Consider the following 14671-nt stretch of genomic DNA (forward strand, 5'->3'; position numbering starts at 1 on the left):
ATATATATATATATATATATATATATATATATATATATATATATATAACCTTTGGTAAAGATGCATGGGTAGATGCATGGGTAGATGCATGGGTATGCATGAAAATGTATGTGTGTGTTGGCCAAAGAGCAACCTTGGCTGTCATTCTTCCAGAATCATCTATCTTGTCTTTTGAGACATATTGTCTCACTGATACAGAACTTGCTGAGTAAGTCAGTAAGGCAGACTGCTATTACTGCATTTAAAAAAAAAATGTGTGTGTGCATGGTACAATAGAGTTTCTCTTTGTAGCCCTGGCTTTCCTGAACTTGCCATGTAGAACAGGCTGGCTTTGAACTCAGAGATCCACCTCTGCCTTCAAATACTGGGATTATAGATGTGTACTACCACTGCCCAACTAAATGTCAGTTATAAGGATAGAACTCAGAGCCTAAGGCTTGTGTGGCGAGCATTTTCCAACTAAGCCATATCTCCTACCTGATATTTTCTTAAGCACTTCTTGAGCTGACTTTTTGAAGCCCCTGGTACTATCATTAATTTGTGACAGTGAGTGTTCCAGTGTGCTGTATCTCAGTGACACCATGGTGACCTGAGTTCTACATGTCTCCTCCAAGGACAAGGCATCCCTCACTGTAAGAATGCAGATTTGGGGGCTCAGATATCTTCGCCTTCAAACTGTAGGAGACACTGCCCCAGGCATATACAGAAGAACTTCTAAATATGGAAGCTGGTAGCCCTGGGACCCCAGAATGACGCTGTGAGGGAACGCCCAATGCTCCTGAAATGCTGAGGCATGATGAGCCCATCGCCTTGCAGAGACAAGGTTTTGCATCCAGTTTCCTACCAGGATTCTGTGAATGCAACACTGTCTGGGAAGAGCTTGCAGTCCAGGACAGCAGCTGGAAGGAGCCACCAGGGACACTGGTGAAGCAGACATCACAAGAACCATTAAGAGTTCACTGTGCTTCTCTGCTGCTGGTAAGAGTGTGATCTCACCAGTTAGCGGATACCCCTGTCCTGCCCTAAGGAAGGAAGACCTTCCTTGTGTCTTAGAAGAGGAATCACAGTAGATTTAATTCCAAGATGCCACACCCATCTGGTCCAGTCTCGTCCCCTGTGAGCCACGAGTACAGAACAGAAACTCCAGCAAAAAACAGCACATAAAGCTGAGCCCCAAAGTGTAATCTCAGATGGCCTCTCCATTTCAAAGTTGAAGGCAGTGTTGATTGAGACTTGGGGGAGAGGGGAGTGATGAGTGCCCTGTGCTGTGTACTGTTTCAGGTCCTAGAACTACTACTATCATGTGCGAATGAGAGAATTTTCCTCTGTCTTCCTTCATTAGGACTGTGCTAACAAAAGAGCATCAAGTGGTGACATCAAACCACTGCTAATCCATTACAGATCTAGAGGCTGGAAGTCCAAGGTCATGACGTCAGCAGACTTGGTGACTGGTGAGGGCTGCTTCCTTATTCATAAATGGTAGCTTCTAGGTATGTCTTCGCTTGGCAAGGGCATGGTGGTGCTCTAGGGTCTCTGTCATAATGACACTATTCCCATTCACGAAGCTTCTCAGTAATGCCCTGATTCCTTTCTAAAGGACCCATCTCCTAATACCATCACTTGTGGGTGGAGAATCACTGAGAATCTAAGGAGATGCACAGGGTCACACCAACCTTGTTCTGGTGAGGCTTCAATCTGGAATGAGGCTATACCCAAAGTCGTACCATGCTGCCTCTGGTGAGGTCTGCCTGCTAATGGGGTGGCTTGTTGGATGGAATTAATAAATTCAGTGTGCAGGGATAAAGGCTGTGGGTAAAATTAAAATAGGATCAAAAGACAGAGATGGGAAGATAAATCCCACTATTTGTGAGCCTCCCTAAGGTACATCTGAGCTGAGAAGAGGGAGAGCCACCAGCTAGGGCAGCGCAGAGAGAAGGCATTCAGGAGATGGGCACTGCCAGAGTGAAGCTCAGAGGCACACCTCTGGCGTGTCGTGTTTTCATGACTGAGAATTGTAAAATGAGCTGAGAGGCAGTCGGGAGTGTACAAAAGCAATTCATGGTGATCGCTGGGTTCATGACTAAAGGGTGGAGGGTTTGAGCTTGGCACAGACCCATCTTGAGCCTAAGTAGGTGCTCTACTAAGCACATGCTTTTAAATCCCATACCACACTTAAAGTAGTGGATAAAAGACACCACAGACCCCGTTTGCATGAGAGGACATTCTGGTGCTAGCAAACTGAGAGCTGAGCAGGCTGGGTAAGGTATGGAAAGCTACAGTGGGAGGTCATTGTGTCCTGCAACACAGCAGGACAAGAATGGTGGCAGTGAGGTTCAAGAAGAAGGTGGAATGTAGTGCCTGCCTGTCCTGGGAGCTGACCATCATTGCCCTTTTCTGAGAAGTTTTACTGAGAAGTTTCATGGCTGTGCTGGGGAGAGACTTGAGGATCCTTCAGGGGCAAATTAGTAGGTCAGCCTCATTCAATATTTATGCACCAGCTGCACTGGAGCCCTCCTCCTCCTGCCCTGGCTCCTCCGTGACTGGCCATCACGCCTTCCAAGAAAGCTGCAGGTGCTGCTGAGAAGGTGCTTAGGGAGCCATTAGGAGCTTGACAGATGGGCCTTTTTGCCTTCTATGGTGTTTATTATTAATACAGTCTTGTACTAGTGGCTCTTGACCTGAGAGCAGTGTGTGGTTTCCACCAAGGTAGCAGTGATGTGTGTGTGTGTGTGTGTGTGTGTGTGTCTGTGTGTCTGTGTGTGTGTGTGCATCATCCCTAGCTCATTTTCTCTACCATAGTGGAAAAGCACAGGGTCAAGACTTTAATTTCTAGCCATCACTGGCTCGAAGAACTGCCACCCAGTTGTCATAACCTTTGTCATTGTGGTAACAAAATGCCCGACAAGAACAATTTTAGGATAGAAGGGATTTGTTTGGCTCAGAGTTTGAGGGTACACAGTCCGTCATGGTGGGGAAAGGCGTGGTGGCAAGACTGTGAGGCATGTTGTATCCACAGTCAGGAACAGAGAAATGGAGGCCGATGCTCAATGCGTTTCCCCCTTTTCATTCAGGCTAGGACTCTAGCCTGAGGGATGGTGCCATTCACATTTAGGGGGGATCTTCCTCTTCAGTTAAACTTCTCAATAAACCTCCATCACAGACATGCCCAGAGGTGTGTGTCCCAGGCGATTCTAGACCCTGTCAAGATGGTGATGGATGTCAGTCATTGCTACACATCCTTGGTAATGAGCAGAGGGCTGATTACTGATCATGGGCTTGGTTCTGACCCCGCGTGGCAAGACATATAGCAGAAAATAGGCTGATACTAGAAACAAGAGTGGCCATCCTCACCCTGGCTGCCATTGGACCTCTTCATAGTCATAGCAGAACCAGGATCCATGGCCATTTCCATCCTGCCACATGATCCTTGAAATGAAGGTAATAAGGGCCAAGCATGGGGGTGCACACCTTTAATCCCAGCACTCAGGAGGCAAAGGGAGATGGATGTCTATGTTTTTTGGTTTTTGTTTGTTTTTTTGTTTTTTGATACCAACATGGTCCACATATCATTGTGAGACCGTGTTTCAAAAACAAAGCAAAAACAGCAAAATCAGGGCAGCAGAAGAGAGATACGGCTTTGTTTACAGCTAGCCAGCATCAAGCGATAAACAGCCATGGTGTGACACCTTTAGAATTCTGTGTCTTCCTTCACTCTGTCTGTCCTGAAACACTCCTAGACTGTGAACATGAACCACCTTCCTGGAGGCTTATACTTTCATTACTAAACTAGCATTGTGCTGGTATATGCTGTGCAACAGATGTGGGGAGATCTTTGGAACTCTTAGCTGTCTCAGCATGTATGCATACAGCGTGGCAAGCTCTGACACACTTGTGCATAGAAGGTGGCAAAGCCCATGATAATCTATTCTTGGGGTTACAAAGCACAGTGGTTTTTCTGGCTTGCTTGCTTACTGGGTCAGGCTCTGCCTTCTTGTCCTTGTAGCCAGGCCTCAAGAACGCTAAAATTTGGAACAAGGTGAATACATGAGTCTGGAAATGGGACGGCCTTGTGAATTGTGGGCTATTTAGCAGCTTCCCAGCCTCACCCTGCTAAGTGCATATCTGTAGCATCCCACCAGATGTCCTGGGGGACAGTCACACCACTGGGACCTTCTACCTTGGGACTTTCCTGGCTGGTTCTTTAGAACAGAGTAGGATAGGACCCATCTGTCACAGATACCATTGTGTCTGCGGCTGGGCTGAGCCACTTCCTGCTTGGGAAATGTGGTGCTAAACAGGTGGAATGCCAAGGGTACCAGATGCCTCTTCTCATCTTCACAACTGAACATCTCCTGCCAGTCATTCCAGACAGGGACCCAGGCAGCATCTCTCAGAGACAAGCACTGTCCCTGCTTGCCTGCATGGCCTCCAAGCCAGCAAAGCTCAAAGCCAAACATTCACAAGGAGGCTGATCTAGTCTGTGCTTGGCATTCATAGCCCACGCTCACGTTTCCTGGTCTAACCAGCAAGGTGTCCTCTAATGATATTACTTACTATAAACCCAGTGTAAAGGTGTGACTGGGACCTCACATGCTCAGGGAATGTCTTGGAAGAAGATGCAGAAAGAATGTAGGAGCTGAAGGGTAGAGAGGAGTGAAGTGGGATTCTGCTGGCAGACCTGCACGCTACACTGAAGACCTTGAAGCAGCTGTGTTTACCTCCACAAGATCAATCCAGTCAACATTCTGACACAGATAAGAGATGACCTCCTGGTCCCACCACCTACAGAAGATCAACTCTCAGTTGTTGCTGCTGGTGGAAGGCGAATCCCTCTTCTTTGAGGGTGTGTCTGATAAGTCTCCCATACCCATGTGCATATGAGCAGGATTAATTGAACTTAATGGGTCATTAAAAAAAAAGACATGAAGTAGGGATGGGGACTTGTCGGGGCATATGAGGAGAGTTGGAGGAGAGAAACAGGTATGAAATTCTGAAGAATAAAGAAAGTGCTATTTTAATATTATTTATTAACTTTTAAATTTCAATTTATTTCTTTACTTTACATCCCTACTGCAGTTTCCCTTCCTCCTCTCCTCCCAGTCCTTCCCCCCACTCTCCCCTTCTTCCCCCATCCCTTCCTCTTCCCTTTCTCTTGGAAGAGGGAAGGCCTCCCATGGATATCAAACAGCTTTGGCATACCAAGTTGCAGTAAGACTGAGTACATCTTCTCCTATTGAGGCTAGAAGGGGCAGCCCAGTAAGAGAAAAGGGACCCAAAGGCAGACACCAGAGTCAGAGACAGCCCCTGCTCCCACTGTTAGGAGCCCCACATGAAGGCCAAGTTACATGACTGTGACATATGTACAGAGGGCAGAGGTCAGTCTCATGCAGGCTCCCTGGTTGGTGTTTCAGTCTCTGTGAGCCCCTATAAGCCCAGTTTGGCCAATCCTGTTTTCTTATGGTGTCCTTGACCACTCTAGCTCCTACAACCCTTCTTCCCCCTCATCTGCAGGATTCCTGAGCTCTGCCTGATGTTTGCCTGTGGGTCACTGCATCTGTAATTAAAAGGAAGAAAGTCGGGGATAATTCAGGACCATGCAGACAGACCCACAGACTCATATTCAATACGATAATTTAATGGGTGGTTAAATACATATCAGTTTCAGGAGAAAAGGAAGAAACACCATTCATAGAGAGATGAGATGTGAGAGTGTAAGAGCCCTGCTTTGCAGGAATCTTGTTTGGATTTTTTTTTTTTTTTTGATGAGTTTAAACCAATTGTGTGAACATTCTCTTGAAATAATTAGAAGTGTTCTCATTCTTTGAGATTATTTAATTCTGAAGGAATGATAATGGGGAAATAATTATGTTACTAACAAATCTTCCCAGCATGCCCTCTAATCTTTCATTTGGCTACAATCCACTGGACGGACATAGGAGGGATGGGATACCAAATAAGTCTCAGAGGTTGCAAGATGGAAATAAGAAAGTCAGTGACAGCGTCGGGGGTCAGGAGCCAAGGGTTAGGATGGGGGTAGGGAGATGAGCACTGTGAAGAGAATTTTCGGCATGGGTGATTAGACTGTGCCTTCATACAGATGGAGAGTGGGTATGGGACTCTGAGAACATAGTTCTGTGTAAAGTATCCTCTAATGCAGACCCAGTCAGTTGGTCCCATGGTGTGACAGTTGATGCTTCTGGAGAAGCATCTCTACTTGTCATCTCTGCTGATGGCCAAGTGTATGTTCAGGTACTAGTGAGATTGATGCCTCCAGGTACAGAAGTTGACCTTGACCTGCATATAGAACACTGACAGAAATTACCTCAAGATGACAGATGATAGGAAGCAGGACTCACATAGTGAGTGGTTGAGTTTTGAGCCTCTCCTATCTCTTCTGTGTGAGTTTTAGGGATAGAAGTCAGTTCCTGGCACGCATGAGGCAAAGTCTCTACTGTTGAGCTTTAGCCCAAGCCCTTTTTGTCTCTTTTAAGATTTATTTTTATTATTTTTAATTATGTGTAAGTGGGGACAGATATGAACATGAGTGCAATGTCCATGGAGGCCAGAAGAGGGGGAAAGAGCCCTTATGGAGTTACCTGATAGAGATACTGGGAATTGAACTTGGGTCCTGTGCTAGATTAGAACATGCTCTTAACCACTGTGCCATCTCTTTACCTCTTCTATAAGTCTGTTGCAAGGCTAGATCTCACCAAGTTATCCAGGCTGGCCTTGAACTCATTCTGTAGCCCAAGCAGCTTGTGATTCTCCTGCTTCAGCCTACCAGGTACCTAAGATTCCACAGCCAGCTCCTTGTTCATAATTATTCAGTCCTAAGTGTATTTGGTTTATAGTTGGATAAAGGTTTTCTCTAACAACTAACTTGGAAAAGTCTAAAATTCTAGCATACAGCAGGTGCCTGTTTCATGCTGTTTAGCTTGAGGTATGAGGCAGCAGAGAGGAAGTCTGAGAAGCCTGTTGAAGCTGTGCAACGGTGCATGTTAATAAGCATCTTATCCCACAGTCTGCAATGGAGATGGAGAACCCACTGCTGAGGACCAGAGTCAATGGAGCTTAACAGTGCCAGGAGCCCTGCTGCTCTCTAGCTCAGAGAAGTGAAGACCTGCTGATAAAGAAGTCACTGTTAACTCAAGATAGAAGCAGATATGGGAAGCCACAGGCAGTGGCCCAAAGGGGCCAGCATCTGATAAGCTTATGAGGACACAGAGAGATGCTTAGCAGGAAATGCCTTTGGCTGCTCCTGTTTTCACCTGAGAGGTGAGGAGCACGTGTTCAGACAGGCTGGCTATGGTCATTGATGTCAGTACATCAGGGACGGAGTCATTCCACGGGCCGGAAAGAGCCGGGGTTCAGTGGCTTTGCTATGTGCATGCCTGTATGCAGACACGTGTGTAAATGCACACACAAGTGCACATATGATAAATGTAATTCATGCACACATGAATGCACATGCACACATACAATTGTGCACACATGTGACATACATGACTCATGTTTACATACATGCGTGCATATCGGTGCACTCCATACATGCATTGGCTTCTTTTAGGAATGCAGGCATGACCCGGGGACATTTCTTGCCTTGGAACCAGGCTCAGACTCCTCATTTTCTCCATCTTGGTTCTTGACAGAAGTGAACAATTTATCCCATCAGATAATTTAAGAAGCAGGCAGGTAGGTGAGGGAGTAGGCCCTGAATCCCATCTCCACCAAGAACACTCAGCACCCTATCAGGGCGTGGCAGGTTGTACAGGGTGACTATGTTCATGGGGCTCCCTGTGGGAGAAGGGAAGTGGGAAAGAGCCCCCAGCGCTGAGAGCAAACTATGACCATGCGCATGCTCAGTGAGTTCACATTCCCCCCTCTGGCGAAGCTGAGGCAGGAGGATTGCTGAATGTTTCAGGCTACCTTGTATCACAGGCTGAAACACTGTCTTAGGGAGGAAGGGATGGAGAAGAAAAGGGAAAGGGGGGGAGGAAAGGGAAAGGAGAAAAAATGGGCAGAAAAAAATTGTCTATACCAAGCTGTGTTCACCAAAGTCTGCATTTTTAAATCCTGTGTATTGCTGCTTGCTGGCGAGTGTGAGCATGCTAGCAGCCAGACAAATTAACTTACAAGATCCATGAATAAGTTTTTATTTATATTGTCACATACTCACTTCAATGTGCATTCACATACCATTTTTATCACTTTGTATGTAACTACACAGAGGGTTCCTTTGTGAAATGACTTTTCTATAGCAAACAGAGAGATCATTGATCTAAAGAAAAGTGTCAAATAAATGTAATCACAGAGAGTACGTGATACACCAACAAACTGAGGCTGGAACCTGAGTGGCTTTGCTTACACTCGGAAGCCAGAGCCAAAAGGAGGTTCTCTCCCTCCCTCCCTCTCTCCCTCTCTTCCTCCTTCCCGTGTGTGTGTGTGTGTGTGTGTGTGTGTGTGTGTGTGTGTGCGTGTGTAAGAGAGAGACCTTCCCTGAGCATCAACTGCTGACACCCTGCTTTGACCAGCATGATTTTCCTGAGCTCAGAAGAGCTGCAGAGATACCAGTGTCCCTTAATCCACACACGCACCCGGTCCTTCTTAGTGTTCGCACAGCCATCCCCACCCACCCCAGCCCGTCAGTTCACAGGAACTCTGCCAGGTTGGTAGCTGACTGCATATGAACTCACGTGTCTCCCTGCAGTGGGAAGGCATACCCTCTGCTCTGTGCCCTCACATACAGTGTGTACCACTACAGACGTCTCTCCTTCCCTCCTTAGCTACAGCTGCCACCAGGCATAAGAAGCAAGAGGTGACAGCAGCTGGATCCATACTGGTAGAGAGCTCTGACTGACACATTGAACAATCAGACTCTAAACCTGCTGCTTCTGCCTTGTGAGGGCTGTTGCCTTGCATCTCCAATGGCTGTTGCCTTGTATCTCCTAGGAGTCAGACTATGTGGGCAGCCATGGCTTTACTTCTTTTCTCACATGCTTGCAGCTGTGCCAGTTCTCTGGGGCAGCTATGGCATAATGCCACTCATGGGTGGCTGAAACCCTGGGAATGTCTTCTCTTCTGGTACAGAGGGAAGTCAAACAAAGGTACCAGCTGATGTCTTGCTTAGGCTGTATAGTAAGAACTGTGCTGGTTAATATTGTCAACGTGACAGGATCTAGACTCCCCTAGGAGGCAGACCTCTGGACAGGCCTGTAAAGTTACCTCTAGACTTGGTTAACTGATGTGGGAAGACCCACTCTGAATCTGGGTACTACCCTCCCATGCTCTGCATAAAAAGGAGAAAGTGGGTTGAACATCACTGTTTCACGGTCTCTGCTCCTTGACTATGGATGCAATGTCACCAGCTGCCCCATGCTCCTGCCATGATGGGCTGTACTCTCAAACTGTGAGCCGAACACACCCTTCCCTTAAGTGGGCTTCATTGGGTATTTTGCCCCAGTAATGAGAAAAGTAACTGATACAGAAGTTGCCCTGAGCTTTCTTCTTGGTGAGTAACAGCCACGTTTACCTGCACACATGTGGTGGGTTCTCCGGTTGTGGCCTTTGCCTCCAGCTTCCGTGTTATGAGGATACTAGGTAGTTGGATCTGGCCCACCTTTATGACCTCATCTTAACTTGGTTATATCCACAATGACCCTTTCCCCATTTACATGTGTGTGTGATAGAGAGAGACAGAGAGAGAGAGAGAGAGAGAGAGAGAGAGAGAGAGATGAGCATGTGTTTATGTGTGCTTTCAGTATGTGTGTGGACATGTGTATGTGGGTGTATGTGCATGCACATGCATGTGAAAGCGGGAGGTTGATATCAACTCCATCCATCCACCATCTTATTCCCTGAGGCAAGTTCTCTCAATCAAACCCAGAGCTTGCCAATAATGGCTGGTCTTCCTAACCAGCTTACTCTAGAGATCCCTTGTCTCAGCTTTCCCAGGCTGGAATTATAAGAAGGCTGCCACACCCACTATCTTAGTTAGGTTGTCTATTGCTGTGACAAAACACCAGTGATCAAAAAGCAAGTTGTAGAGGAAAGTGCTTATTGGATTTACACTTCCATATTGCTGTTCATCATAAAGGAAGTCTGGCGCAGAGGCCACAGAGGGGTGCTGCTTACTAGCTTGCTCCCTATGGCTTGCTTAGCCTGTTTTCTTATAGAACCCAGGACCACCAAATATGGATGGCATCGTTTACAATGAGCTGGGCCTTCCCCCATCAATCACTAATTAAAAAAAAAAAAAATGCCTTACAGCCAGAAATGATGGAGGTCTTTTCTCAACTGAGATTCTTTCCTTTCAGAGAACCCTAGCTTGTGTCAAGTTGACTAGCCAGCACATCCACCCAGCATTTACATGAGTTTCTGTGGATCCAAATACCAGCCCTCAAGCTTGTTTGGGAAAAGCTTGAACGGCTGAGCCATTACTGCAGTCCCCACCCACCTGCCTACCACTGCAAAATCATTTATAAATGAAGCCACACTCTGAGAACCCAGGGCTAGGACTCTGACATATACTAATGGAGTGGACTGTATCCTCCAAACAGCACCTGCTATATGGTTTTACTTTCTGACATACTCTGTCTGAGGTTTAAAATCTAGATCTCCAGAATCTAAGACTGAGCAGTGCTTGAAAATGCTCTCATGTCTCATGAAGGCTCACACATCCCAGCAGAACGCAGCGGCTTCTAGAGGAGGTACTACACAGAGAGATTACAAATGCCCAGAGGGAGGTAGCCAGGGGTTGAAATTAGCCTTTCAGTGTTCAAAATGTGTACTGAGCATTGATTTTTCCCTAAGAATACTTAATCACTCCTTATTACATATTGGGAAAAGATGAGTAAGGCTGTTGTGTTTAAGCAGCAAGAACGGAGTGAGAGCACTGGCTGTGAACATGCAGGATGGATGCATGGACCCTGCACAGGTGCCCACAGTGGGACTCAGAGTGCCACTAAGGGGAGACACACTCCTGGAAATCCCAGCACCCGGCCTGTGCTGAAAAAGACTGGGCTCCCTACAGGCTCCATAAATAACAAATTATATCTTGGAATCCAAGGGGCCAACAACAGCAGTCCTACAAATCAGGGCTTATGGGACCAGGACACATTCTATGTTGGGGGCAGGTGATGTAAGAGAAACATATGCAGGTGACTATCCCAGCGTGCTGCGGCTCCAGTCCACATGTGCATGCTGTAAAAGCCAGCCTCCGTCTGGCCACCTCGCCTCCACTTCTTACCTCAATGCTGGGCATCCCCAAGGATGACTGCCTCATTTCACCATCTTCAGTGCTGACTCCACTTGCAAAAGATTTCCAGTCCTTGGATCCAAGGTGCTGTCCTCCTGCTCAGTCCATGGAATAGATTTAAACATCCATTGCTCTCACCAAAGAAAGTGATCTATGTTGATTAGAGAAAGCCCTTGGCCTTCCTGACCTCGGTGGCTAGCTCTCCATCTCTCTCACATACGGAACTACCCACCACCCAGACCACCAGGGTTCTCCAGTTCATACACACTCCAGCGGGAAGAATGACTGTAGCATTGCTGAAATCTGGAGTCTCAAGCAAATTCCAAATGCAAACAAAGCCTGTTTCCAACTGAGTCACACATCATGAAGCCTTTCTTCCCAGAAGCAGAGAGAGAAGGTGCTAGCAGTGAAAACCCAAGAATGTCAGCTTCCCTGCTAGGAAGGATGGGGTGCCCCATGCTAGTGTGCCTTTAAATAGTGCCTCTTAAATGCATCCTCATCTCCTTGTACTTGTAAGTGTGCTTAACACATCAACCCAATATAAAACTAAAAATACATTTGTGTATGTGTGTGCTCATGGGTTCATGCATGGGTTCGTGCATAGCTGAGTGGGTACATGCATCCATGCGTGTGTACGTGTGTGTGTGTGTGTGTGTGTGTGTGTGTGTGGCATAGCTGAGTGGGTGCATGCATCCATGCGTGTGTACATGTGTGTGTGTGTGTGTGTGTGTGTGTGTGTGTGTGTGTGTGTTGGATCTATGGGATCAATGGGATCCAGCAGTTACAAGCAGAATTATGAACTGTGAGTTATGAGTTATGCTGGAGTTAGAAGCAGTTATGCATTACCACCTGGATGGTGGGAGATGAACTTGGTCCTCTACATGAACAGTCCATGCTCTTAAGCACCAAGCGATCTCTCCAGCCCTATGTTTTATTGTTTTTATTGATTTCCTGTATGTTTGGCTCTTACCCAGTCCCAAACCCTTCTCTCGTTGGCCAAATCCCAAGACATAACATAGTTAGATCACAGACACTAGGAATCTCTTTCTGTCTGTTGTTAGTTGCTTCAGCTATGCTAGAATCTTGCCTCCTTGGGGGAGGAAGCTGAGAAATGATGCAACTTGGGAAGCTGGGAAGATTGAAGATTCACCAAGCTGGTCCCCAAGTTTGCAAAGCAGTAACAGCATCTGGGGAAGAGGAGACTTTTAAGTGCAGCTGCCTACAAGGTGTGCTGGGGGCGCCAGGGGTGCAGCCTGCATGAATCATCACCCACGGCCAGCAGCGGTGGCAGGAAGGGGTGACTGTAGCCTCCTTTGCATCGCCCATGCTCCTATCAATCATCCCAGTGAACTCATGAAAGAGGAATCTTCTCTTCCTGTATCATGGGTACCCTATCTGGGGTGAATAGACATTTGTCCATGTGTCTGTGAGAAGTAGTACGGCATCGTTGACGTCGAGTCTCTCAGGCTATCCTTGCAGTGGGTGCCTGTCTCTCTCTTGATGTCTGGACCTGTTCACTGTATCCCATCACTTCCTCCCTGGCTGGATGGAGCACCTGCCGTGTGGTTTCCCAAGCATGGACATAGAGAGTAAATGATTTGAAAATGCTAATGTGTGGAAGCACAGAATCTGTAATTAGCCCAGGCACAGAGCTCAGGCTGGAAGTGACGTCGCTTAGACTATTCGAGTCACTTCCATGAGACTGCTGAGGACTCTGGCTTCACTCTACAGCTTGACTCTTGTCCTCGTTTCACTTCTGTATCTGTGGGAGGAAAAAAAAAAAAAAAAACAAAACAAAACACTTTGACTAAAAGCAACTTTTGGAGAAAAAAAAAAGTTTATGTGACTTACAATTCCAAGTCAGTCCACCCTTGAAGGAACTCTAGGCAGGAATTTGATGGCAGCCCAGCTTGCCATTCTACACAGCATTACCCCAGACCAAGGAATTCACTTTACAGACAAAGACGCATGACAGAAACCATGGAAGATGCTGGCTGTGGGCTGGCAGGCTCATGCTCAGCTGGCTTTCTTTAATAACTCAGGACCCCCATGTAGGGAATGGTGCTTCCCATAGTAGGCTGGGCTCTCCTAAATCAGCTAAGTGCAATCCCCCACAGACATGCCCAACAGTCAATCTGGTCCTTCCCAGTTTCTCAGCTGAGGCTCCTGAATGACTCCAGGCTGTCTCAGGTGACAGTTAACGCTAACCAGGAAAATGTCTTTCACTATAGACCCCTCTGTGCACCTAGAGTGTGAATATGCACTGATCACCTGGCTTGTTATCATCCATTCTACATACAGTCTTCCAGACTCTTCTGGTCTGAAAATGCCTACTCTCTTTTTAGAAGTTTCTTGAACTAATTCATAAACAATCCTCCTGGGTTCTCTACCATCTCTGAATATGTTATTCATGTGTTTAATTCCCTTGTCACTTTCTGAATTATTCCCTCCTGTGTCTTCATTCTCTTTGGTTTTACTTCTTCCTCAAGTCTTTCTTCAAACTTCATGCTTCATGGCTAGAGAGATGGCTCAGTAGTTAAGCGCACTGGCTGCTCTTGTAGAGGACAGGAGTCCAGCTTCAGCACCCACATGGTGGCTCACAAACATCGCTAACTCCAGCTCTGGAGGAACTGATGCCCTCTTCTGGCCTCCATGGGCTCTGCACTCATGTGGAATTAACCACATATAAACTTATTACCAGCAAATGATTGTTTTTTTTTAACCTTCTTGGTAGATCTACATGCCTGGAATCACATATGAATTTTATTGTGTTACTGAGAGAATGTCTTAGGATGTTCCAGAAAGTTCCGTAATCCCTAGCAGGGGGTGGGGGATTTTCCTCCATCTCCATGTGTGGTCCTAGGAGGGCCACCCCCCCATTCACTTTGATGACAACAGCTGAGTGGGACCTAACACCTCTGAAAGCTCAAATCTGTGACCCTTTCTCACTCCCTCCATCCACAGAGCCAAGGTGAAGAAAGGGGTGAACATTCTGTCTGCACAGACCAGCGAGCCTCGGCAGTGGGATGTGAGGCAAGAGGTGGGCAATGGAGGAAAGCACACCACCACCTCCGTGGCCTGCCAGCGCCTAGGCCCTGGGGCCCGCAATAGGTGAGTACCCCTCCAACAGTGCATGTCAGCATGTGTAGGTTCCACCGTGTACTCTTTGAGCGTTGGGACAGAAATGACATCCCCCACACTCTGTCACCTGGACTCCCTTCTGTGGGGTTTGCCCTCCCTGGCTTACCCAGAGGATGCTGTGATGAAGTGCTCAGTTCTGCACACAGATTAGATTTAGTCATCGGTGAGAATGAATCGCTGACAATCTCTTCCGCTGCTAAGATATGGTCTTATCTCTTTCTGGGGTCTCATATATATATATATATATATATATATATATATATATATATATATATA

General features: G+C 46.8%; 1 protein-coding gene across 1 annotated transcript in view; it reads left to right on the forward strand.

The window, feature by feature from the left end:
- Positions 1-14671, forward strand: part of Tmem132c (transmembrane protein 132C) — a 298442-nt gene that overhangs the window by 190691 nt on the left and 93080 nt on the right. The window contains exon 4 of the mRNA XM_055606023.1: positions 14219-14365. Coding sequence (XP_055461998.1) covers positions 14219-14365 — 147 coding nt within the window. The remainder of the gene's footprint in view (positions 1-14218; positions 14366-14671) is intronic.

This window comes from Psammomys obesus, unplaced genomic scaffold (genome assembly GCF_907164565.1).
Source record: "Psammomys obesus unplaced genomic scaffold, mPsaObe1.curated_primary_1811, whole genome shotgun sequence".
Classification (NCBI taxonomy): Eukaryota; Metazoa; Chordata; class Mammalia; order Rodentia; family Muridae; genus Psammomys; species Psammomys obesus.